This window comes from Pinus tabuliformis, chromosome X (assembly GCF_031772625.1).
Source record: "Pinus tabuliformis cultivar Carrire ecotype Pingquan chromosome X, CPIR1, whole genome shotgun sequence".
Taxonomy (NCBI): Eukaryota; Viridiplantae; Streptophyta; class Pinopsida; order Pinales; family Pinaceae; genus Pinus; species Pinus tabuliformis.
In genome coordinates, this window is record NC_142308.1 from 1,667,140,540 (window position 1) to 1,667,167,542 (window position 27,003).

Below are 27,003 nucleotides of genomic sequence, written 5' to 3' on the forward strand. Positions count from 1 at the left end.
CTCTGAAAGGTAGCTCCGGTGTTGATCAGACCAAATGGCATCTTCCGATATGCATAAGTGCCCCATTTGGTTCGTAACGTAGTCTTTAACTGATCATCGGGATGCACCAGTACTTGATTGTATCCTGAAAATCCATCCAGGAATGACATTAATTCTGAGCCTTCTACTGCCTGTAGAATCTGCTCCATAGGTGGGAGGGGAAAGTTATCTTTCTGGCAGGCTTTGTTGAGATTTCGGAAGTCGATACAGATTCTAATGTCTCCGTTTTTCTTCCTAACGGGCACCATATTGGATACCCATTTGGAATGCCTAACGGGGAAGATTATTCTGGCTCTCAACAACTTATTAAGCTCCGTTTTTATCTGGTTTTCTAGGTTAGGGTGTATTTTCCTGAGCTTCTGCTAGACAGGTTTCTCGTTGTCAGTCATAGGGATAACATGCTGAATGATGGAAGTGTTGTAAGTCTTCAGCTCATCGTAGTTCCAGGAAAAAACGTTTTTGTACTGTCTCAGAAGGCGGATATATGCTGATTTTTCTTCAGGGGCCAAGCCCTGGCCTAGATTAACATTTTGCGGCTTTTCGTCAGTTCCCAGGTTGACTGATTCGTAGTTCAGAGTTGAACTATAAAGACTGGCATTAGCCGACCTTTTGAACCGACTTTTCAAGTCATATAAGTCTTCTAATTTGACCACCGATTTGGGTATAGCATTATCAGTGCTACTTTGTTGTATCTGGTGATCATGACCGTCTTCGTCAATTATCTGGTTTGTGTAAGATCCTTCAGAGGTGAGGAAACTTACGATGTCTGGGTCGTCGTTGAACACTCTCTAGTTGGTGATATTGTCGGGAATGGAAGGTTTAAAAATTAATTCTATTGAAAACCTATCAGGACTAAAATCTTCGGAAGGGATAAGTCGAGAGGCTACGTTAGCTAACAGGTCTGCGCTTGCGTTTTGAATTCTTGGAATTGACGAGATGTTAAATGCTATGAAATGTGCAGTGAGATCTTGAACTAACAATTGATAATGATTTAAATGACTAGACAGGCAATGTATGGTGTTACGTACCTGTTTTACGACGATCTCAGAATCTTCAAAGACTTGAAGATACTTAACATTCAATCCGATTGCTTTGTATAGGCCTTGAACCAAGGCTTCGTACTCCGCTGTGTTGTTCGTGCAATCGAACTCAAGTCTGCATGTGAGCATAATCTTGTTCCCATCTGGGTTGATCAGAACACATCCTGCTCCTGCCCCTTCATTGGATTTAGATCCGTCAAAATATAATTTCCAAAATAAAGAAGTATTTACAGAATTATCTAAAAAACTAAAACATTTTGAGTCATCAGTTTGGGAGAAATTTTCAACTTGGGATAAAACTGAATTCTCTAAGTATGGTGAAATATGAGCACTGAAATTGCCTAGGAAAGAATCTATTGCATAATTGCCTACAATGCTGCTATTGTATGTGATGGCTTCATTTTCTCCTTCTAGTTCTGTCACTATGTATTTTTGGTGCAACTCTCATTCAACCTTTATCTAATTTGGTTTACCATTGTATGGTAACCACATGTGCGACCAGTCGGTTGAGAAATATCCGTGGAGTTTCTCTGACCAATCCCTGCTAAGAATCAAGCCATAAAACTCAGGGATATCGGCTACTAGGATGTCGATAACCTGACACACTTTTGGGTTAGTCGACAATCTTATGGTCACCTGATTAAGTTCACCAATCACTTCGACCTGGGATCGATCAAGTTGAACTATACGTACTGCAGATTTTTGAGGTTGCACATTCAATTTGGCACATATTGACCTGGGTAAAATATTCGTTGAAGCACCAGAATCAACCAAGCAATTGTGCACGTTTTTGTTAAAGATTTCATATGTGAGAAGAAAAGGAGGAGTATGAGACCTTGATCTCCCTCCAGTCAAGGCGATGTCATTTGGATCAATTTTATTTATCGCATTGGTTGGAGGTCTTCCCAGATTATGGGAAGCCACAACTGTAGGTAAAGATGTAGTAGGCACAACATATAACTCTTTCATCATGATTTTCTGCTGGTGTTTCAGTTTACTCAATTCATACAGAGTGATATTAGCCCTAGTCTTCTTCATGTCGTCAATGATGTTATAATCCATTTCATCCGACACTATTAGTGTTCTTGATGGAGGTGTTTGTTCAGATTGGACTGGGCTAAACTGGGTCGCTTTAGCAGTTGTCTTTTTGGTTACGACCCTTTCTTTTGCTTGCGCCCTTTTGTTTTGGGGTAGTTTGGGGAGGATCAAGCTGATTTTTGCTTCTCGTGGTAACAAGAAATGCTTCTTGATCCTCTTCCTGTGGGAGGATGAAATCCCACATTCCTTGAAGTTCTACAACTTCTTCCTCGTCGGTCTGCCCTTCAGTGGTATTCTCTTCTTCTTCATCTTCTTCAGACTCAACGTTTGAGACAACACTGGGTGGTTTTATGTCCATGGGAGGATTTCTCTTAAAAGTCCTAAAGGGCTTTTTCGAAGAAGTCTCTGCTACTTGTTTCTTGATATCGACCATCTCATTGGACATGGCTTTCAACATTTTTTGTAACCCTTCCAAATCGAAAGGATCTTTCGTTTGCTTCTTCTTGGTGTCTTCTTTGAAAGAGATCTTCTTTGATTTGCGTTCTTCTATAGCAGATCTCTTTTCTAGGGCTACCACGCGTCTTTCCACTGCTAACGCTTCTGTCAAGTTGTCAACTAATGTGGTCTTGTTTGCCCTATCTATGAAGATAGCCAAGTTTGGAGGTAAAGCCGTGATGTACCATTCACATCTTACTTCCTCGCTGGGTTGTGAAGCAGCGGGGATTTTGTTGAGGATCTTATTGAACCGTAAGTTAAAGTCTTTAATGGGTTCCCTAGCCTCAGCCTTAAGATTAGATAGGTCATTAATCAATGTCGCCGTAGATCGGTCATCACTGAACTTAGTGAGGAACTGACTTTGAAAAATGTCCCAGCTTGTGATGGATCCGGAAGGTAACGAAAAGTACCATGACCCGATCATTCCTTGCATTGTATAAGGGAAGAGCCGGACAACAGCGTCTTCGTTAGTAACTCCGTTGAGATTAACAGAAAGCATGAAATTATTGATATGTTCTTCGGCTAGCATACCTGCTTCTGGGTTGAATTTAGGTAGCCACTTCTCTGGATGGGCCGGTATAGGGCTCAGGGGTGGAGGCATTAAAACCGCCCCAGGATTGTTCCATGGAGATTGGGCCATCATGGAGATGCTAGCTAATGGAAGTGTAGAAACTGACCCCTGATGCTGAGAAGGTGAAGAAATCAGGATCTTTGATGTTCGAAGAGGAAGGTTTGTGGAAGACGGGTGAGTGAGTTGGAATGGAAAAGTGGGTGGTTGACTTCGCGGTGAGGGAGTTGATAGGGACGAAGTGGATGAGAGAGTCTCTCCGTCAGACTCTTGAGGTGTTTTCCTTGCTCTTTTTCTGGTAGGAAGAGGGAGTTCACTTGGTTGTATGCCAAATTTTTCACTCTTTAATCTGGTAAGGGGATGAGCAGGGTTGTACTGCGAAGTCACGCTGCTTTTAGATTTATCAGACTTCTGGTTAAAAATGGAGAATCCCTGGAATTTACGAATCAAAGTTTGAATTTCAGGGGGTTCAATAATAGATGGGCCTGATATATTCGAATATGTAGCAGTGGTGGATACTCGAGCGACTTCAAATTCCGGGTTTAACCGTGTTGGAGAAGTCGAGGGAGTTGATGAGGGTGTATTACTCTCAGAATGGTATTTGGATATTGCTTTAGGTGCCATTCATAGTTCGAGCCCTCCTTCTAGCGCCAAATATGTTGAGTGCCCCGAAATCAGGTCAACAACAAGGGGGATACCCACCCGGTCGGGAACCTGGTTGGTGGCTCCATGCCCGTTTGGTGTAGCGGGTCCGACTGGGGATGACGGGACCAGCTTCCCGTTCTAGGGGTGTGTGTATGTGTAGAAAATAGTGATGTGTGTGTGTGTAGAAAATGATAGTAGAAAATATGTAATTATTCCTTAACTAATCTAATTCTAAATTCTGAAATGGCTTTATACTACTTTAATCTAACAAAAACAATACATCTAATCTACACTAACCCGGGACAGAATTTTTCCATTATGCAATCTAGAAAGATTTCACAGAATAACTGGTAATGAAGATTATTCAGCTATTATGAGAATATAAATCAATTAAGATGAACCATCTTGCGTAAGAAGTTAAGAAAAACGGTTGTGAACAGCATATTGCATAATCAGCTATTCATGTATTAAGCACAAATCAATGACTCCACCGTACAAAAGTGCCAAATGGTAGTCCACTCACTCATACGTTAACATATAAATAACATCAGCTGTATATTACTCTAAGAATGCAAGCAGAAACTAGTCAAGAGATAAAAGTACCATTTATGACTGATTTTAAACTTACAGACCTTAAGCAATAATGATCTATTTCTACTTGCTTCTAATGCCTACTAAGAGTACAGAAGTGCAACATCAGTAGCAGGTATTAAAATGCAAACATAAATAAATCTTGATCCGTCCATTCATCAAAAACCCCCTCCGAGGGTGCAAAAGTGCATGTTCTGAGGACAAGTTTTTTGACAAAATTTTGGACCCTTCTCCAATGCAACGAGAAGGGTTAAATACTAGTAACCGACTAATTTTACTTTACACAAATTCAGGGAACGGCTTCAAATGACCGCCCTTTTACTAAAAAAAAAATTATTTCTAAAAACTGAATCTAATTTCTAACCGTTTCTGTATCTGCTCCTTAGTGCTGTAAGCAATGCGCTGTTCGCCCTGAAAGAGTCGGCTGGTTGTCCTTTCCTTTTGTTCGAGCTTGAAAATTAGAAACAATAAGTGCTGGCACCTCTTTCTGTTAGATTAGAAGATATTTTCGAAAACCTTTCTCTAGCTGGGTGTATTCGCTGTGCGCACACTTAGTACAACCCAGTTCCTTTTCGAACTGATTTTGCTGTTGCTATTTCGGTTTCCGATCGTGTGAATGACTCAGTGAGTTAGAAGCTGCGCTGTATGGACAATCCCCTGTTTCGAGAACTATTTCCATTCTTTGTTCCAGGTTTTTCTGGAGCGTCTTTCTTCTCTTGCGCTTCTTTCTCTGCTTTACCAAGTCTGAGCTTCAGGATCTTTTGTAAACACGCTGCTTTTGTGCGACTTTGACTCTGAGTCTTGGACAGTCTATTTTCATCAGTGCCTGTTGGGAGATACTTTGGAATCCGCAGTTCTGCTGCATACGCATCCAATTGTGGAGGCATCTTCTCTCTGTTGTCTTATTGGCGCTCTTCCCTTCTCCTTAGATGTTTCCTACATATAGATTTATATAAGTTGCATGTCTTGCAGTTTACGCAAAGAAGAAGGGAAATGACGAAAAGATTGACATGAAAGCATTAAATTCTAATGAATGCGAAATTAATGACATTCATCATAACTTGACTCTTCGATAAATGCGATGCAATCAGTTCTGGATATTCGAGCATGCGGTCATTAATTTCACTTAAGGCGCACTTTCATTTTTGGATCTACCGTGTATGTCGGAGAATCCTTGCGATGAGTTTTTACTGCGATTGGTATCACAGTATCGATGTCTGCGACGTTATTAAGTGTTATCGTAGATCGCAGATATCGCAGATCGCAGCTCGCTGATATCGCAGATCGCATATCGCTAATATCGCAGATCGCATCTTTGCATGGTCGCAGATCGTAGATCGCAACATCGCAAGGTTTTCCCTTTGTCATTTTGTGCTGCTCGTGTGGCATTGCGACGTGCGACGTCGCATATCGGCCGTCGGCGTTTCTTTAGGTTCTCCTTTTTTAAACGCTCTTAATGCGCGTGATGCGATGGGTTCTCGCGTCGCTCCTTTTTAGTGTATTTATGCGCTTTGGGCAAGAACTCCTTTTTCCGTTGCGATGTGATATAGCTTTTAGGGAGTTGATACAAAAGAATTTTCAAACAAAAATATTTTTTGGATTTTTGGCTAAGGGTCCCCCTTTTCTTGATGTTATTACTAATATCAAACGAAGAGGGGGGTTGTTGGTGAGCACAACAGTACCCCCCCTCCATAAATATTTATAATCATAATATTTTGCAAATAGAGATATTTGTCAGATCCCTTTTGATAAAAGGGAACAATGTTCTTTTAAATCTGTGGGTTAAATAATTGCAATGATGGAATGGTTTCACAATAAGGTGTGATCCAAAGATGCAATGATTATGATGCCCAATCTTTTCAAAGTATTATGACCTAATTTCTTGTCACCATCCAGTTCAATAGCCCCACTTAGTAAGCCTTTTGGCATATCTGCAGCTCAATTATTTACTTGGCCTTTGAAAAGTTCTGGTAACACAAATTCAAACATGGTTAGATGCCTGCACTGATTCAAAAGTTATTTAAAGGTATTGCAGATTTTTGTCAAATTCTCTAACTCTTGCTAGGATTAAATAATAACGGAATTACAAACTTAGAACCATTCTAAATATTGTACTAACCTACTTATTTAAATTATTAACAAATCTTGTGTACTAACCTACCTATTTAAATTCTTAACAAATCTTGTGGGACATTATTGGGCAATTGTCATTTTTATTAACTTTAACTTGAGAATAAAAAGGTATTACAGATCTTATTGTAAAATTGACCATTTTGCTAAATAAAATTTGCTTATATATTAATTTCCAAATCTAATTAGAATATGAATTTATTAGAATTGGAATGATCTTAAATCCATAGGAAATTGGTGGGCGGCCAGCCACCTAGCATGAATCTAATTTAACTTGAAAAAAAACATTACACATCTTATTGTAAAATGGACCATTTTGCTAAATAAAATTTGCTTATATATTAATTTCCCCATCTAATCAGAATTAGTAAATTGGTGGCAGGGAGCCACATGGCACAAATTTTTTTCTTTTTTTTTAAAGTCAATGCAACCTAACGAACTCTATAACCCACTACAACCATTGATAAGCACTTAGACGAAGCATATGGTGAGCATATTCCCTTGAGAAGCAATCTAGGCACTCAATTAAAAAAATAATAAAAGTCAACCGATCCTCATCCACCCTAAGTTGAAATAGGAAGCCTTAAGCAATTATGATATAACAAGAAACTCACTACAACCATTGATAAGCACTTAGACAAAGCATATGCTGAGCATATTCCCTTGAGAAGCAATCTAGACACTCAATTAAAAGTCAACCGATCCTCATCCACGGTAAGTTGAAATACGAAGCCTTCTGCAATTATGATATAACAAGAAATAGGAAGCCTTACTCAATTATGAGATAACAATAATCATATAAATAATACATGTTTTAATGATTATATAGTAAGTTTTTTTTTTTTTTTTTTTTTTTTTTTTTTTTTTTTTTTTTTTCGGTTAGGTTAGGTTAGGTACATTTAATCTTAGTTTAACTCCTTAATTGAATATGTCAAAACAAAAGCCAATCTCCACACAAATGAATGATTACTGATGTTAAAATAACTTAAAACTCAAGTTGAGTAGTGACACAGGGAATCAAGGGAACTAATTGTGTGATTACTCTAATATGAAAGACAAAATTGAAACCTATAGTTTTGGAAATCTAATATAAGTGCAATTACCTCAAATGCTCCAACTTTTCCTATCTATGAAGACTATGAATTTAGTTGTCATTTTTTTAATAAAACAACATATTTTGGGGAAAACCTCCAAGCATTTCCCCTCATTCTAAATATTGGCACCCAAGGTAAACTCTACATCCTTCAGGGCACAAGGCTCTAGTGCTACTACACAATATGGGTAGTCAAGGCATTTATTTAAGACAATCCAAACAAAGTCTAACTTGTTCAAAGATGAATGCAATTTCTTTTGTTCTTTCAATTGTTTAAATGTCTCTGCAACAACTCGATACATTGTCATCAAGCTCAACAATAATACCCTGATTCTCTCGAATTTCACAAGCTTCATAAATAATTTATTCAAGCCCTAAATTGATAACTCGCATAGTGTCATTGATGATCTATTTACTTAGGCAATTCTCTTCCACTTGTACGTTTGTCCACATCTAGCAACTGGTTATTTTATTTTTGATATTTTAACAAGTTTTCCATTACAAGTATAGAATTGTCTTCTTCCTCAATTATGCGAACTGGATTCTGTTGCGATTGTGAGTTCATCATTTTTGCAAAAAGAAGAGCTTTGTGTCAAGTACGATATTTTTTTAAGCTCAAACATTTATTTTTGTGCCAGAGAAATTAAAAAAATGTTTTTGAATCTTTAATAGAATTTCTTGGGAATAAAAGCTAGAGAAATTCAATAGACATGTATTACATCTAACACATTTTTTTATCAGAACAAGGAAACCTTATTTTGAAAATTGAAATTTATTGATGGCACTAGAAAGATACAATGGTCCAAAGAGAATAAATAATACCATAATTTTATAGTTTGGACATATTACACAACTAAAATAAGGATAAGAAGCAATAAGTAGCTAAATTAACAACATTATATAACAAATATGAGGGAGTTTATTACTGTTCCTCTTACTACTAAAGTCTTTCTATTAAGCTTTCCTCATAAAATTAGACCAATTTCTAATGAACAAAAACTATTATCCATTGCACTGTGAATTAAGGTGATATGAGATTACTTTGTTATGAAATGTTTGATTCGAAGGGGAAAAATGGTGCAAACACCCAAAGGAATAGTAGGATTGAAAATTGTATTGTGATATTACAGCATATGAGCAAAAGCCTTTATTTTGGGAAGGTAAAGTCATCATCAAAGGGTAGTGTTTTCTTGAGAGCGATGTATGCAGTGAAGGCAACAACTATATTTCTCTGCAGTGTGGTGGCTTCTTCTCTCGTTGGGCACTCTGGCCCATTGATTGAATTGCATATTCCTGATCAGTTTGCATCCTTGCTTGGAGTTGAGATAACAACTTTTTTAGCACCTTCCTATTAAAAATCAACAAATTTTTTTTATTATATGGAGTTCAAATTGTAATTTCCATTGTTGCACTTTATAATTTGCTAAGAATAGAATGTTGAACAGAGCCTATTTCTTTTGAGAATAATGATGGTCATATTATTTTTGTTTTCATTGTTTTTCCTTTTTTTCAATGTCTACCATAGCATGAAAAAAGTTCTGATGTGTTGCTGTAGCCTTTGTTGCTATTTTAAGTCCAACAGAAACATGTAGAACATGAATTTGGAATGGTTTGCTGTGTGAATCAATTGTGTTTGCAATCAAAGAAATCAAATCCATCTCCTCTGCCACCTCTCCAGTCCTTGTTTGATGGTCCATCAACTGTCTTCTGTGTTGCTGTTTACATACAGAAACATAAGTCAATGCAGCTTGCAGATGCCTTGTATCAATAAAATGCAAGGGCATAATACTAGATCATAGTAAGTGTACCTATGATGGAATGAACAATTGTCATGAGACCTTAAACAATGCCAAACTTGTCATTGATTACCTACCAGTGAAAACAAAGTGTTTTTGTTCTCTTTTAACATATAGTTCCTCCCCAGCAATATGTTTTCTCATATAAATACACCTATACAATGAAAACTATGATAATTCAGTAAAAATATCATTGCAAACCTTAGCCAAGGGAGCCAAGCAGTTAGTAGTACAGCTTGCATTTGAAACAATGTTCAAATCAGATTTGTATTGGTGCTCATTAACCCTAACAACAAACATAGGCGCATCCTTGCTTGGAGCTGAGATAACAACTTTTTTAGCACCTGCTTGTTAGAAATCAACATTTTGAAAATGTGGAAAATACATTTGTTGACATAAATATAAGTTCCAAGCCTGTACAACATACTAAGTACCAGGCAGGTAAGCTGTTCAGAGCTTTTAGATGTTCCATTTTAAGTGTAATTTTAGGTTGTAGGATTTTCTTATGATCATGAGATTTTAGGTCAAGAATTTGTTTTGATATTCAAACGCAGGACGTCAAATTTGCAGCGTTCCACGTTATTCTCCAAGTTAACCCTATTTCTGCATGCCATGGTTCAAGCTCTCATTCTAGAAAAATGGACTTTATGGCATTTTGTCTCCTTTTTAACATATAGAGTATATTTGACAGATTTTCTTTTATACATTTAACAAAATATTTGACTAGAAATTTTCTCAGAATAGAATGTTCAACAGAGCCTGTTTCTTTTGAGAATAATGATGGTCATATTATTTTTGTTTTCATTGTTTTTCCTTTTTTTCAATGTCTACCATAGCATGAAAAAAGTTCTGATGTGTTGTTGTAGCCTTTGTTGCTATTTTAAGTCCAACAGAAACATGTAGAACATGAATTTTGAATGGTTTGTTGTGTGAGTCAATTGTGTTTGCAATCAAATAAATCAAATAACATGGATACAAATTCTAGACTAAATGTGGAAAATACATTTGTTGACACAAATATAAGTTCCAAGCCTGTACAACATACTAAGTATCAGGCAGGTAAGTTGTTCAGAGCTTTTAGATGTTGCATTTTAAGTGTAATTTTAGGTTGTAGGATATTCTTATGATCGTGGATGCAGCAAGCCATGGCGGTTTTATCTGCTACACATGCGGACCTCAAGTCCCTTATTACAGATCTCCAATTTCCTACAACAGAATGGGATGAGAAATGGATGGACGAATACCTAGATGACATTGTAAATCTTTTAGACATTTGCCTTGCATTAAATGTCGAAATTTCAAAGCTTGAATATTTCCAGCTTCTTGTTCATTATGCTTTGCATTTGCTGGACTTTTCAGATGGCGTTTGGTCTAACAACAAGCTCTTCCGTGTCAAAGGTTCTCTCCAAGAGTTGAAGGAAAAAATGGATTCAAAGGGGAAAAATGGTGCAAACAGCCAAAGGAATAGTAGGATTGAAAATTTCATTGTGATATTACAGCATATGAGCAAAAGCCTTCAGTTTGGGAAGGTAAAATCATCGTCAAAGGGTAGTGTTTTCTTGAGAGCGATGTATGGAGTGAAGGCAACAACTATATTTCTCTGCAGTGTGATGGCTTCTACTCTAGCTGGGCGCTCTAGCCCATTGATTGAATTGCATATTCCTGATCAGTTTGCATCCTTGCTTGGAGCTAAGATAACAACTTTTTTAGCACCTTCCTGTTAGAAATCAACAAAAAAAATTTATTATATGGAGTTCAAATTGTAATTTCCATTGTTGCACTTTATAATTTGCTAAGAATAGAATGTTGAACAGAGCCTGTTTCTTTTGAGAATAATGATGGTCATATTATTTTTGTTTTCATTGTTTTTCCCTTTTTTCAATGTCTACCATAGCATGAAAAAAGTTCTGATGTGCTATTGTAGCCTTTGTTGCTATTTTAAGTCCAATAGAAACATGTAGAACATGAATTTTGAATGGTTTTATGTGTGAGTCAATTGTGTTTGCAATCAAAAAAATCAAATCCAGCTCCTCTGCCACCTCGCCAGTCCTTGTTTGATGGTCCATTAACTGTCTTCTGTGTTGCTATTTACATACAAAAACATAAGTCAATGCAGCTTGCAGATGCCTTGTATCAATAAAATGAAAGGGCATAATACTAGATCATAGTAAGTGTACCTGTGATGGAATGGACAGTTGTCATGAAACCTTCAAAAATGCCAAACTTGTCATTGATTACCTGCCAGTGAAAACAGAGTGTTTTTGTTCTCTTTTAACATATAGTTCCTCCCCAGCAATATGTAATTTTTCTCATATAAATACAACTATACAATGAAAACTGTGATAATTTAGTAAAAATATCATTGCGAACCTTAGCCAAGGGAGCCAAGCAGTTAGTAGTACAGCTTACATTTGAAACAATGTTCAAATCAGATTTGTATTGGTGCTCATTAACCCCAACAACAAACATAGGTGCATCCTTGCTTGGAGCTGAGATAACAACTTTTTTAGCACCTGCCTGTTAGAAATCAACAAAGAAAATTTATTATATGGAGTTCAAATTGTAATTTCCATTCACCCTCAAAGTATCACGAAATGCACAACGGTAAATGTGAAAAATACATTTGTTGACACAAATATAACTTCCAAGCCTGTACAACATACTAAGTACCAGGCAGGTAAGCTGTTCAGAGCTTTTAGATGTTCCATTTTAAGTGTAATTTTAGGTTGTAGGATTTTCTTATGATCATGAGATTTTAGGACAAGAATTTGTTTTGATATTCAAACTCACGACGTCAAATTTGTAGCGTTCCACCTTATTCTCCAAGTTAACCCTATTTCTGCATGCCATGGTTCAAGCTCTCATTCCAGAAAAATGGACTTTATGGCATTTTGTCTCCTTTTTAACATATAGAGTATATTTGACAGATTTTCTTTTATACATCTAACAAAATATTTGACTATAAATTTGCTAAGAATAGAATGTTCAACGGAACCTGTTTCTTTTGAGAATAATGATGGTCATATTATTTTTGTTTTCATTGTTTTTCCTTTTTTTCAATGTCTACCATAGCATGAAAAAAGTTCTGATGTGCTGTTGTAGCCTTTGTTGCTATTTTAAGTCCAACAGAAACATGTAGAACATGAATTTTGAATGGTTTGTTGTGTGAGTCAATTATGTTTGCAATCAAATAAATCAAATGGCGGGGATACAAATTCTAGACTAAATGTGGAAAATACATTTGTTGACACAAATATAAGTTCCAAGCCTGTACAACATACTAAGTACCAGGCAGGTAAGTTGTTCAGAGCTTTTAGATGTTCCATTTTAAGTGTAATTTTAGGTTGTAGGATATTCTTATGATCGTGGATGGAGCAAAGCCATGGAGGTTTTGTCTGCTACACACGCGGACCTCAAGTCCCTTATTACAGATCTCCAATTTCATACAACAGAATGGGATCGAATACTTAGATGACACTGTAAAGCTTTTAGACATTTTCCTTGCATTAAATGTCGAAATTTCAAAGCTTGAATATTTCCAGCTTCTTGTTTATTATGCTTTGCATTTGCTGGACTTTTCAGATGGTGTTTGGTCTAACGACAAGCTCTTCCATGTCAAAGGTTCTCTCCAAGAGTTGAAGGAAAAAATGGATTCGAAGGGGAAAAATGGTGCAAACACACAAAGGAATAGTAGGATTGAAAATTGTGTTGTGATATTACAGCATATGAGCAAAAACCTTTATTTTGGGAAGGCAAAGTCATTGTCAAAGGGTAGTGTTTTCTTGAGAGAGATGTATGGAGTGAAGGCAACAACTATATTTCTCTGTAGTGTGGTGGCTTCTGCTCTAGTTGGGCACTCTAGCCCATTGATTGAATTGCATATTTCTGATCAGTTTTTGTGGTCTACAACATTCACGAGTTTGCAGGGAGGGATTAATGACGAAATCAAAAGATGTTTTTCCAACAGCCGAGATCGTGTTTTGAAAGAGCTAGAATTGTTGGATGCAGTGATTGAAAATGTTCACCCTATAGTTGAGAAATTATCTTCTGCTGACATTGCTGATGGAACAGAGAAAGTGGAACATATCAGAATTGCTATACAGGAATTACAACAAAGTGCACAATTGCTTGCCCAGGGGTTAGATCCTCTCTCTAAACAGGTTAATGACTTCTTTCATGTTATTCTGAGTGGTAGGAATGCATTGCTTGATAGTCTCAGGTTATCTGCAGAAGGCACACCCATCAGAGATGATCAATCATGAATATATCAGTAAAGCTAACCAACATGAAATGTTTAGTTTCTATTTTTTAGATTGCTAGAGGAAACTCCAATATCCTTTACTAATGGTAGCAACCATGCTAGAAAACCGCTCCATGACTGGTGGGGATTGTATGAATATCTGTTCTATTAGTCAGATTATATGTATGGCTCTTGTAACCATATCACTGCATATAAAAGTCATATTTAAGTCAGTTTATGATCTCGAAAATGTACTTGAACTATCCTAACAGAGCCTCTATATTTACATTTAATATTTTTGAATTCACCTGATTCTCTTACACATGCTGAAAAATGTTGTTTTCTATTATGCGATCATAGGATCAGCCAACCTGAACCAACGATCCATGGATGGAGCCAGAGACACATAAATGGCCCAAGGCTGTTACCAAGTAGTTTCACTCTACTCATTCTAGCTATATATAAGCCTAACTACAATGCTCTCCCAACTTGACTTGACAAGAAAGGAAACAGAAATTACAAAAATATCTCTCTGTCAAAGGAATCATTACCCAATATAACAAATAATCATTCCTCAATAGATGTTCCCTACTTAGCATGTGAATCTCCCATCATAAATGGCTCATAACGTGAGAGGTATTGGTCACAACTTTCATATAATATGTCATAAACTTACATTAGTCAGAAATAGACGATGCCAAGCATCTATATGGAAGGAATTTTCATAGATCTATAAGTCATCCTGCAAATCTTCAAAACTCATCTGCCCCTCCTCTTCAAAACTCATCTGCCCCTTTTTTTAGGAGAACAACTCTGAGCAACCAAACACTGACATTCTGTCTTCACAAGGAAGGTGTTCTCTACCAAGCCTAGCTTCTCTCTCAGAATCTTAACATCCCCTTTGCAAAGGGTTTCATTAGAATGACAACAACCCGCATTTAAAGCATTTCTCCACCCCTCTCCTAATTAGAAATACAATTTTGGGTTCTCTACTAATTTTCTCCACACCCATTTAATCTAACAATGGACATAGAGCATGTATATTTATACCTGTGTGTTGGAAATACCATTTTATACTTTAATGTTTATTATTTTTGTTTTATTATTATTACTTGAATTTATTCTCAACAAGTGGTTGTGTTTCTTTTGGTTTTAGTGAAAGTATGGGCTCCAATGTTGGCTCTCTTATTATGGAGTATAATTCATCTTTGAGAATTTTTCAATTATTAAATTAGGTTAGTTAATTGCTTAAAATATTAAATTTATTTCAAAAAGTTTTTGTTACTTTATAGGTTAGACACTGGCTTGAAATATTAAACTTATTTCAAAATGTTTTTGTTACTTTATAGATAAGGCGTCGATTTCTTGGCTCTATGATGGAAATAATGAAGGGAAAATACATGTTAATCTGTTACTTGTGCTCTTTGACAGAAGTTTTGTAATGCATGACTAAAAAATACACGGTGAGAGAAAAATACATATTATGCTAATTGAGGAATGTTTTTTGCTTGTCGAACTTATAGTATTGAATTTAACACAGTAACACTTTACAACAATGAACTAACAATATTCATGATGAAAATAGCAATATGGAAGATTTATCTGCATAATGAAAAAGGCAGTATGGGAGATTCCAATCACGTTCCAAGGCATTTTTTAAAATGTGGATGTGACAAAACGTTGTTGTCGAAGGTGTTGTTTTTTTTATAACACACTAACACTTTACAACAATGAACTAACAATATTCATGATGAAAATAGCAATATGGAAGATTTATCCCATAATGAAAAAGGCAATATGGGAGATTCCAATCACGTTCCAAGGCATTTTTTAAAATGTGGATGTGACAAAAGGTTGTTGTGGTGGGTGTTTGCTTTTCTAGCCTTTCCTTCTTCTTGCCTTTTCTACAGCTTCCTCCCTCATTGATTATCTATATCTCAAAAAATCGCCATCTCACTTTGTTTTTATATTTTTATGTATTTTAGATGTCTCTGACTCTTCGTTTCCGTTTTCCACTGCCTCTTTGGCTTCCTCCTCAGTCGTTGTAGTTTCCTCTGACTTCACTTGATATTTCAGCTTCCCAATATGACCAAATCCATTTATTCCTATCTTGGTCCTCTCCTTTCCCGAAGATCTTTGAACTCTAGGAGGGCCTCTGTTGCAGTAGCTCTAACTGGTTGCAAAGTCCTAGCACTCTGACATTGTAAGGCTGAACCCTAGCCAAACTCTGCAGTGGATCTGAAGAAATTGCTTCCAAAGCTTTCGAAAGGCAATCTAACTCTGCCATCGGTGCTGGTTATCTTCGATCGGATCTGTGCATCAACTGCCATAGAAGGACGATGATTTTCATGAAACGATCCCGCCGTAACAGACGATCTCATTATGGTGGAAGTCGCCATTGCCATTGCAATCTGAAAACCAAAGGAACGAAATCTAAGAAAACTAATATAAAAATCTAGAAACACCCTTTTGCCCCGTCATTTCTCTTTTATTCCAAAAACCCACGTAATTGCACCCATATTAGCCTCTGCCGCATTCGCAATCGCAGCCATTGATCATCGCGATCCAACGATCACAGTCCTTTTTCTCACACGTTAAACATTGTGCATATTCCTTGCCATCTGACCGTCTGTCGCACGATCGGACGGCAGTCACAAGCCCCGATTGCGCAACCTGCATACGCAGTAACCTGCGGGGGCAGCAGTCATTCGCCACGTGTCGTATTGTGATTGGATCACACAGCCATATACGGATACCATCGAATCCCAGTGGGCGGTGCGGGGAATACCACTTACCACCTACCTGTACGTCTCCCGCGCATTATCGTCTGCGCATCTTTCACGTGTGACGACCATTGGATCCGATTCTCTTTGATCCAACGGTTCACATTCATCATCAGTGGATTCTTCTTTTTCCACCAGTTTCTTGCCAGGAAGTTATTTTCTTTCCCCCGACTTAGCCTTTGCAGCTGCTTTATCAATTATCATAGGTTCAGGCTTCACTTGTTTCGCACCATCTTTCATTAACTCAGGCTTGGCAAGCCTTGCTTCTCTTTGGCCATTTTCCTTAACACGATGCATCAGAGCTTGAGCTTTTCGATCATCATCAGAATCAAAGTCTGAGTCATCATATCCTCCCATTCCACCCTCTGTTTCTTCTACAACTGTGGTATAACCAATGAACAAGGCGCTTCCTGTGGTGCAATTGTGTGAAAGCTTGAAAGGCTTAGAAAACATAATATCCAATGAAAACTGGTCGCATTTCCCATATGTAAGCGCACCAAGCACAACTTTCTTGTTATCAACATGAACATTGAGGAGAGATCTCTCACTTTCCTTTGCATTTTGAATCTCACCCAGGGCTGCCTGCTACCTCCACACCCCAAAACTCCATTTGATCTGAAACCCTCCGCTCGATTGTTTCGGTTCAACTCCTAACAAACGAGGAACTCTATTATAACTCTGTCTGCTTCTCTCGTCTCCATTTGCTCCTTTGGTGGCTCTGTCTACTCCTTGAATATTGCCATATTGGCATCAATGACAATCCGTGTCCAATAGATGTAACATGCCCGCTGTTGCGCGTAGCTCGATAAGCGCAGAGGTTGGATCGTGTCCCTATCACCACCTATCAAACATCCCTAGTGTGTGAAATCCTGGTTCTAGCACCCTCCCATACTACTTCGGGTGAGACCTTAGTCTGCGCTCCATAGACTGTTGCCAAAAGGGCCAGTAGTACTGGGATTTGCTTGGCTAAATCACTTCTGAACCTGGGTCAGGCCCCACGAAGCCAACATTACCCATACATAAATATTCTATTCTTAGCTGACCTCCTATGAATTGCTATGACTCCTCTATATAGCTTCTTTCATTACAATACCATGGTTTGTGGACCATGGGAAGGTCACAAAACATCTTTAACTACTAACAAACTAAGGGGATTTGACCTTCCTAAATCCCCTTTGACTCCTTCGACCTTCGCACTCTGCTTCCTCAAAATGTGGAGACTTTACAGAGATAACAAAAGCTTTTACAAAATTTTGCCCAAGGGGCCCATGTCCCAACAAACCCTTTCATGATAATCCTCTTGGCCTATGTATTGAACTCATTCCTCTCTCCATATTCCATAGACTACCAAATATCTTCATTTATTACCATCAAATGGGATTCCATTCTAATCCTCTCGAGCTCATAGCCTGATCCATTCAAAATGGATCTCCTCTGGTGATAGCAAAAATTGATTAGCCATTCTTTTTTTATCTACCTTCCAACAGTTAAGTTGTTCCTAAAGTAACCAAGATTTGATACTAATTGTTGGAAATAATGTTAAAAACTAAGAATGGGTGGTGAATCATCATTTAGGCTAACTTTAACTTTTATTCCAATTTATATCATCATTCAACCTTAGAATTCATAATATGAGCAACCATTATCATAACATGTGAAGCAAATGAATGAATCAACACATACACACACGCACCAAGAGCAGCATACACATAAGATACTGAGGTTTAACGTGAAACCCTTCCAGGAGAAAAACCATCAAATCTTGTTTGTTATTTGATGTAAAAATGAAATCCTACTCTATTACATCAAATTGTTTGTAAGCCACCACTCACAAAAAGCACCAAATCCCTTTAATGTTTGCTAGAACCCACTAGCAAGAAGCACTAATTCCCTTCTTTTGTAGACACCCAATCTTCTTACCAGAAGCACATATTGAAGCACTAACTTGTAGGAGGCACCAAACCCCAAGATTTCTTCAAATATCCATTAAGATGGAAGCACCAACTCTGTGTATGTAGGCTCCAACCCACACTCAATAGGGAACTTTACTACTCACTATAATTGGCAGTGATTCTGCCTAATTCCAACTCTTTGTTCTCCTATGCCATCGACCCTCAGTTCTGCTCAACAACCTTCACTCTCACTCGGTAGCATACTCATATACTCGGCCCTTGCAACACTCTACTCTCTACTCACTCTACTCATTATACAACAACATACAATCTAATCATTCTCTACCCTCTACTCCAAAGACACATTTAGTAGCATATCCTCAGCTCTTGGAATTCTTCCTTTACACATGAACTCTCATCCTCTCATGGCAGTAACCACACACACAGAGCTCTCCACAAAACTCACTCAATTTTATTGCATTCCCCCAAATTGCACAATTACAATCCTCGCTTTTGTTCCTTTGTTACAAGGGGAGTGTGTTATGTCTATAGTCAAACACACTTTGTCCAAGATTATACTCATCATGGCTCTCCATCCTGTTATTGCATCTGATTACATGGCCATTGTAGCTTCATTAAACTCTGTGAATGGGCACCTATTTGTTTCTCTATACTGAGAATTAAATCTCAGTGAAACTACACACTCAAAGAGTACCACTCATGAATTATCTCTACACAAATAAAATGGCAAAGGCAATGGTTAAAGTTTTGGAAAGGCATGAGCATTAATTGTCATTTTATTTATGAAAATAAAAGAAATTAGGAGAAAAGGAAGGTGAAAGGTCACAGGTTGCATGTGAGGAGGAAAATGAAGAAAACTAATGGAAAATGAAGAAAATAGAGGCCTCATTCATAAAAATGCTTCTGAGGATCAGTTGGGAAGCCTTTGACAGGTTTTAATAGAGCTCTCTTCTATTCTCTCTCTCTCTCTCTCATACTTTTGGAGACTTAGAGTTTTCTTGGAGCACTCTTGGTGGGTGCGACATACTTGGATTCATGGAGCAAGAAGTAAAAGGACGAGAAGGAAAGTGCAACAATGCATCAGGATTAGTAGCTACATCAGATTTTCTTGCAGGTACTGAGTTGCATGTATGATTTCTTGACTAGTTTTGGCATGCATGGCACATGCATGTGGTTTCTTGGTTGTGATCAGTCATTAGCATGGAGGATTGCCTGGATTGACAGTGGATTTCCTAGCCATCCATTTCCTAGATAGCCATGGATATTGTGGTTTTATTTCCTTCTTGTGTTTTTGGTTGGTTCTCATGTTTCCTTATCTTGGTTTGAGTTACTAGTTCGTGGAGCCTTGGCTGGACAAGTGCTCTGGAGCCTTGTAATAGCTTGGGTTGAGTTACTAGTCCCGTAGCCTTGGTTGGACAAATGCTCTGGAGCCCTTGGTGGGTTGAATTACTAGTCCTGGAGCCTTGGTTGGACAAATGCTCTAGAGCCCGACGACAGTTGTGGGTTGAGCTACTAGTCCTGTAGCCTTGGTTGGAACAAATGCTCTAGAGCCTTGGATGGTTGGGATAGAGACTGGTCTGATTATGGTTTTGTAATGTCTAACCATGAGGTGGAATAATTGTTTAAGGGCTTGAAGTGGATGGCCTCTGGAAGCCCTAGATGAGTTTTTATTGATGTGTTCTATGAGATACCATATTCATGCTTGGAATATGGCACGGGGGTGAATGGCTGAAGAGAGATTTGTCTCAACCATTATACGGTTGGGTGGCACATAGAAGTCCCATCCCAGGTTTGGATTTTGCATCATTAATGAAAGGTTATTTCTCCTTGTATCTCTATGAAAATTATTATGGATTATGTTAGGTCCCTACAATACTAGTGATTCCCCCATTACTATTGTCATTGTATCCCTTATTGTTATTATTATGCCCCTACTATTCCCATATTGTTATTATTGTGCCCCATAGAATCCCTCTATTGTTATTTTTGTGCCTTTATATTATTATTGTTAGGCCGGCTTGGTTATTGTGACCCCTTAGATTCCTATATATAGAAAGGAGGTTTTATCATTTGAATCATCCAAGAATTGTTCATTTGTGTAATGTAAAGGAGTTTTCCCTCTCGAAGAGACTAAATTCTAAGGTGTTGATCTATCTTTTCTATCTTTTTGTGAGCTGGTTTTATAACATTTGGTATTAGAGCTTTGGATTCTAGGGTTTCACTGATCCAAATAGGTCATCATGGAATTTTCGCTATAAATTATTTTCTGCAATGTTTTAGAAGCTAAAAAAAAACCCATTTGAGACTAAATCTCACTAAACCCTGGGTCTGAATTGCATATTTTTTCTCGCTATAGTTTTGGATATATGATCTGAGGAATTTAGGGTTTTTGCAAGCTCTAGAATTTCATCTAAAACAGGTCATTGTGGAACTTTTTCTATAACGCTTTCGCTACAAAGTTTCAGAAGCTAAAAAAATAACCCATTGGAGAAGAAATCAATATGAAGCTCAGCTCCAAATTTCAGATCCTTTCTCACTATATTTTAGGATATATAATATGAGGAAGTTAGGGTTTTTGCAGACCCCCAAATTACATTACAAACAGATCACTTTGGGAAAATCGCCGTAACTTTTGATCTGAGCATCAGATTGAATTTTCGTAAGAAGTCATAGAAAGAGGATGGATTGTAGTTTGTTTGGGTATCATTATTAGAACCTAATATTGAAACAATGATATGCGGAATGTCTTACAAGTTCATTTTACTGAACCAATCTACACTCAGTTCATTGTGGGAGATTTGGCATAACTCTTCATTGGAGAATCCAATCATGACGAGACTTGCGGGGTTAGAAATATTACTTAGAGGGTTACCATAGGAAGAAATTTCAGACTTGGGAGATCCAAAATTACATAGATACATCAGATTCAATATCGAGCTCCTACAAAGTGAAAAAAGGTGTGTAGTTATTTTTTAAAATTTTTGCATAAGCTTGTTTGAAAAATTAGTTTGAAGGAATTCAAAGGGCATAGTGAAGCATTACTATCGGTAATTGATGCCCCGAAGAAAGAAAATGGGAAAACCTAGTAGGAAACCTGAAAGCTCTAGCATGACTCATGAAGAAGAGGAAGAAATGCAACATGATATATCAAAATTACGAGACCAAGTGCAACAAATTTCACTCGCACAAAAAGTAACAGAAAATAAGATGGATGGTTTAAAGAAAGACGTAGAAGTTAATATGCATGGTTTAAAGAAAGGCGTGGAAGCTAAGATGGATGGTTTAAAGAAAGGCGTAGAAGCTAAGATGAATGACGTGGAAGCTAAGATGGATGGTTTAAAGAAAGATGTAGAAGTTAAGATGAATGATGTGGAAGCTAAGATGTATGTTGGGTTGTGTTATATTCTTTCCACGACTAACCCCCCTCTACGGGGTCCGAGACAGCGCCTCGGAATTTTTTTTGGGCCCTATATTAGGTTGGGTGAACCTACCTATGGTTTTCAGTCCATGGTTTTGGATGCGATGGTTTTTGGTCCATGGTATTGGATGCTTCGACGTGTATAAACATGTATTGTAACATTGAAAGGAATATAATGAAAAATCAAGCTGGTAGTCCCGGTTTTCGGATCCAGGGGAAAATCTATATGTATATGTGTTTTATGTGTTATGCTCTCACATTTTTTATTTTCGGTGTTTTAGAATTGATATGCAGGTAATTTTTTTTCAGGGTTAAAACCTACATTTAGTATCGAAGTTGTTTTGGCTTCAAGGGGACATCTTTGTTGCTGAGGGGTTTCGCTTGGGCCTGTGGTAGACCCTATTCAGTGGGAGATCTATGGGATCGATTCTGGTGGTGAAAGAAGATGGCGAGCAGTGGAAGGATAGAGATCGAGAAATTTAATGGTCAGAGTTTTGTGTTGTGGAAACTCAAGATGGAGGATCTGTTGGTGGATAAAGATCAGTGGATCGCGGTAGATCCGGGTACTAAACCAACGAGAGTGTCCGATGAAGAATGGAAGAAGTTGGATCGGAAGGCAAAGAGCACAATACGATTTTGTGTCTTAAATTCAGTATTGCTGAATGTATCAGGGGAAGCTACGATGAAGGCTTTGTGGGACAAGTTAGGGACTTTGTACCAATCTAAGTCTCTGGTGAATAAATTGTTCCTGTGGAAAAAGCTGTATAACCTGAGGATGAAAGATGGACACTCGGTGACAGAGCATCTGAACGCATTTAATACTCTGGTAAGTCAGTTATCATTTGTTGATATTAAAATTTCAGATGAAGATAAGTGCATCAGTTTGTTGTGTTCTCTACCAGATTCGTGGGATAGTCTGGTTATTGTAATAGGTAGCAATGCAACTGCCTTGCATTTTGATGAAATAGTCTCATCCTTGCTGACGGAGGAGATGAGAAGGAAAAATATGGAGAGCCAGAATGGTGATGCCTTGTCTGTACAAGGACGGTCCTAGAACAAAAACAAAAATAAGTCATCGAGTGGGAGATCTAAATCTAGAGGGAGATCTAAATCTCCAGGAAAACCTGTAAAGGTGGTGTGCTGGAAATGTGGAAAGGAAGGGCACTACAAAAGGGACTGTAAATCTAAAGCTTCTGATAAAGGAAAGGGATTTGATGATGCTACTTCTGCAGAGGCGAAAACCACCTCAGATGAAGGCAGGGATGTGTACTTGGCTTCTTCAAGTTCACATGTAGATCATGAGGCATGGTTGATTGACTCAGGTGCATCCTTTCACTTCACTCCCCATAGAGATTGGATCTGCGAGTATGATAAATACGATGGTGGTGATGTCTTCTTAGGGGATGATAGGAAGGCTAGAATCGTTGGTTGCGGAAAAGTAAAGTTGAAGTTGCAAGGTGGAAGGGTTAGAACACTTCCGGGTGTTCTGCATATTCTTGCATTAGCCAGAAATTTGATTTTTGTAAGCAAGTTGGATGATGCAGATGTAAAAACAGTGTTCGAGAATGATATCTACAAGATGGTTCAAGGAGCACTAGTATTGATGCGGGGAGTTCGGACAGGAACTCTGTACAAGCTGCAAGGTGGCACTGTTGTTGATGGGTGCAACAGTTCTGTGGTTCCTGAAAGTGGAGCAGAAAATCTAGTGGTCTCTGGAGAGAAGACCATGTTGTGGCATCAAAGGCTTGGACATATTGGAGAGAAGGGCCTTTGAATACTTCATGGTAAAGGTATGGTAGAAGGTATGAGTAATATCTCTCTGGATTTCGATTTCTGTGAAAATTGTGTTTATGGGAAACAGAATCAGGTGAGTTTCCCCTCTGGTGGTAAGAGGGTGAGACATATATTAGAGCTTGTAAACAGTGATGTGTTTGGACCTGTGAAGGTTCCATCATTGGGTAAGTCTGTGTACTATGTATCATTTATAGATGACTTCTCAAGGAATACATGGATATATTTCCTTAAGAAGAAATCTGAAGTCTTTGACAGGTTTAAAGAATTTAAGGATTTTGTGGAAAACCAGACAGAGAAGAAGATAAAGGTGCTAAGAATAGATAACGGTGGAGAGTTTTGCAGTAAAGAATTTGAAGAATTCTGTAAGAAGTGTGGTATAGCACGGTGGAAGACTACTCCATATACACCTCAGCAAAATGGATTTGCAGAAAGAATGAACAAGATGTTGATGGAGAGGGCAAGAAGCATGCTCAGTGGTGCTAGGTTAGGATAGGAATTCTGGGCAGAGGCGGTGGAGATAGCATGTTACCTGGTCAATAGATCACCTTCATCAGCATTGGAGGATAAGACTCCACAAGAGATATGGATTGGTAAGAAACCCTCTCTATCACATCTGAAGGTATTTGGATGTGATGCATATGTACATGTTCCAAAGGAGAAATGAACCAAGTTGGATAGTAAATCTGAAAAGTGCATCTTTATTGGGTATAAGGATGGTTTAAAGGGTTATAAGCTTTGGAACCCAGAAACAAGGAAGGTTGTGTATAGCCGAGATGTGGTGTTCAAAGAGGTGAAAGATGTTATTAAACATGAAGTCCAACCAAAGGAACCTGAGAAGATAGAGTTTTAGCTAAGGGAGGAAGAATCAGAGTCTACAGCAGAGGAGGAATCAGAAAATGAAGAGCCACAAACTCCAGGTGTGAGAAGATCAATTCGAGAAAGAAGGCAGCCAAAAAGGTATAGTCCATCTGCTTTCTATTCAAATTTTGCTTCATCTGTTATGATGATGATCCCAGAATTGTGAAGGAAGCAGTAGATTTAGAGGATGGAAAACTCTGGAAAGAGGCCATGGTTGATGAAATGTCATATTTGCACAAATATGAGGCTTGGGATCTGGTGGAATTGCCGACTGGAAGGAAACCCTTTGGAATCAAATGGGTGTTCAAGAAGAAGACACATGTAGAAGGAAAGGTGGAGAAATACAAAGCTTGGTTGGTAGCAAAAGGTTATTCCCAGGTGCTGAGAATTGATTTTGGTGATATTTTTTCTCCTGTTGCCAAGGTAACTTCTATTAGGTTACTTTTATCTGTTTCTGCTGCTTTTGATTTTGAGGTAGAAAAGATGGATGTGAAGACAACATTTCTTCATGGGGATCTAGAAGAGGAGATCTACATGAAGCAATCTAAAGGCTTTGCGGTGAAGGGTAAGAAAGAACTAGTATGCAAGTTAAAGAAGTCTCTGTATGGGTTAAAACAGTCACCAAGGATGTGGTATCATAAATTTGATACATTTATATGGGGACTTGGCTTCACCAGAAGCAAAGAAGATCACTGTGTGTATTTTAAATTAATTGGTGACCATGTTATTTATCTAGTCTTGTATGTGGATGATATGTTGCTGGTTGGAAATGACAAAGAAATTATCCAGGATTTAAAGACCCAATTATCCTCCAAATTCGACATGAAAGATCTTGGTGCTCCAAACTACATTTTGGGCATGGAAATTAAAAGAGATTGGGCAAAGAGGAAGCTTTGGTTAAACTAGAGGAAGTATGTTGAGACAATACTGCAAAGGTCTAATATGCAGAATAGTAAACCGGTGAAGGTCCCTATTTCTGTAGGTGTAAAGTTATCTGCTGAATAGTGTCCCAAGACACAAGAAGAGGAGGAGGATATGTCCCGTGTTCCATATGCAAGTGTAGTCAGTAGCCTAATGTATGCAATGGTCTATACTAGACCAGACATTGCAGATGCAGTGGGAGTATTGAGCAGGTTTATGTCAAAACCAAGGAAGGAGCATTGGACAACAGTGAAGTGGGTTTTTAGGTATTTGTGTGGCACTAGTGATTATAGTTTGTGCTACCAAGGAAGACCAGGATTGGACAGAGTTTTGGATATCCATGGCTTTGTTGATGCAGACTGGGCTGGAGATTTGGATCAGAGAAGATCTATAAGTGGGTATGTGTTTAACCTATTTGGAGGTGTAGTCAGTTGGATGGGTAAGAAACAATCTGTAGTGGCACTATCAACTACAGAGGCAGAATACATGGAAGCCACTCATGCAAGCAAGGAAGCCATTTGGTTGCAGAGATTGTGTTCAAGTATGGGGTTAGTACAGGGAGCTATAAGGATAGACTGTGACAGCCAAAGTGAAATTTTCTTGGAAAAGAACCCTGCTTATCATTCAAAGACAAATCACATTGATGTTCAGTATCACTTTGTGAGGGATATGATAGAAGACAAAAAGGTGTTGCTGGTAAAGGTGGACACTTTAAAGAATACTGCAAATGCATTGACAAAATCTGTGAGCTCTAAGAATTTCTCTTGGTGTGGAGAAACAATGGGCATTTCAGGGCTGGAAAAATGACTAAACTCTCTTGTGGCCCCCTGTGGAAAGGAAAAAACAAGTGGGAGAATGTTGGGTTGTGTTATATTCTTTCCACGACTAACCTACGTAGTGAATCGGGGGGTTAGAGGGGAGGCAGAGTCCCCCCTTCGTTGCGCCGATTGAGCAGCGGGGAGGTCACATGGGGGGCAGCAACCCCCCCTATCCGGGGGGTTTGAGGGGGGCGGGTAGCCCCCCTCTACGGGGTCTAGGGCAGCGCCTCAAGAAATTTTTTTTTGGACCTTATATTAGGTTGGGCGAACCTACCTATGGTTTTTAGTCCATGGTTTTGGACGCGATGGTTTTTGGTCCATGGTATTGGATGCTTCAGCATGTATAAATATGTATTATAACATTGAAAGGAATATAATGAAAAATCAAGCTGGTAGTCCTAGTTTTGGGATCCAGGGGAAAATCTCTGTGTATATGTGTTTTATGTGTTATGCTCTCGCATTGTTTATTTTCGGTGTTTTAGAATCCATATGTAGGTAATTTCTGTTTGGGTTAAAACCTACAATGTATAGCATGGAAGCTAAGATGGACAGCATGGAAGCTAAGATGGATGGTGTGGAAGCTAAGATGGAAGATTTAAAGAAATACATGGAAGATTTGAAGACATATTTGAAGACAGATTTGACAAAGTTTCTACAAGAAATGCTTACTAATGGCGAAAGGGTAGTAAAGGAAACTCATGATGAGAAAAAAATAAATGTTAATCATGATTTCATAGACTCTAACATTGGATTGAAGAACCACCATGTTCCAAAGATCAATATGAGTAAGTTTGATGGCAAGGATCTCGGAACATGGATATTA

General features: G+C 38.2%; 3 protein-coding genes across 3 annotated transcripts; 2 read left to right on the plus strand and 1 right to left on the minus strand.

The window, feature by feature from the left end:
- Positions 1–10,580: 10,580 nt before the first annotated feature.
- On the plus strand, positions 10,581–11,159 carry LOC149146411 (UPF0496 protein 4-like). Its single transcript, XM_089452751.1, has one exon. It carries the CDS (start codon positions 10,581–10,583, stop codon positions 11,157–11,159), a length of 579 nt encoding a protein of 192 aa, XP_089308877.1.
- Positions 11,160–11,427: 268 nt separating this feature from the next.
- LOC149146412 (glyceraldehyde-3-phosphate dehydrogenase, cytosolic-like) lies at positions 11,428–12,143 on the minus strand. Its single transcript, XM_089452752.1, has 4 exons — positions 12,057–12,143; positions 11,845–11,952; positions 11,613–11,673; positions 11,428–11,519 (listed from the first exon to the last, which is right to left on the minus strand). The coding sequence occupies exons 1-4, from the start codon at positions 12,141–12,143 to the stop codon at positions 11,428–11,430; spliced, it is 348 nt and encodes a 115-aa protein (XP_089308878.1).
- A 651-nt stretch (positions 12,144–12,794) lies between these two features.
- On the plus strand, positions 12,795–13,697 carry LOC149146413 (protein BPS1, chloroplastic-like). The gene has a single exon (XM_089452753.1). It carries the CDS (start codon positions 12,795–12,797, stop codon positions 13,695–13,697), a length of 903 nt encoding a protein of 300 aa, XP_089308879.1.
- The last annotated feature ends 13,306 nt before the right edge of the window (positions 13,698–27,003 follow it).

Bases quoted from the DNA above. Each gene is read 5' to 3' on its own strand.
- LOC149146413 (XM_089452753.1), top strand. From the start codon at position 12,795: ATGATCGTGGATGGAGCAAAGCCATGGAGGTTTTGTCTGCTACACACG.
- LOC149146412 (XM_089452752.1), bottom strand. From the start codon at position 12,143: ATGGAACATCTAAAAGCTCTGAACAGCTTACCTGCCTGGTACTTAGTA. The intron at 11,674-11,844 runs GTAAGCTGTACT...TTTCACTGGCAG, and splicing joins ATTTGAACATTGTTTCAAAT to GTAATCAATGACAAGTTTGG. The intron at 11,520-11,612 runs GTACACTTACTA...GTATGTAAATAG, and splicing joins AACTGTCCATTCCATCACAG to CAACACAGAAGACAGTTAAT.
- LOC149146411 (XM_089452751.1), top strand. From the start codon at position 10,581: ATGGCGGTTTTATCTGCTACACATGCGGACCTCAAGTCCCTTATTACA.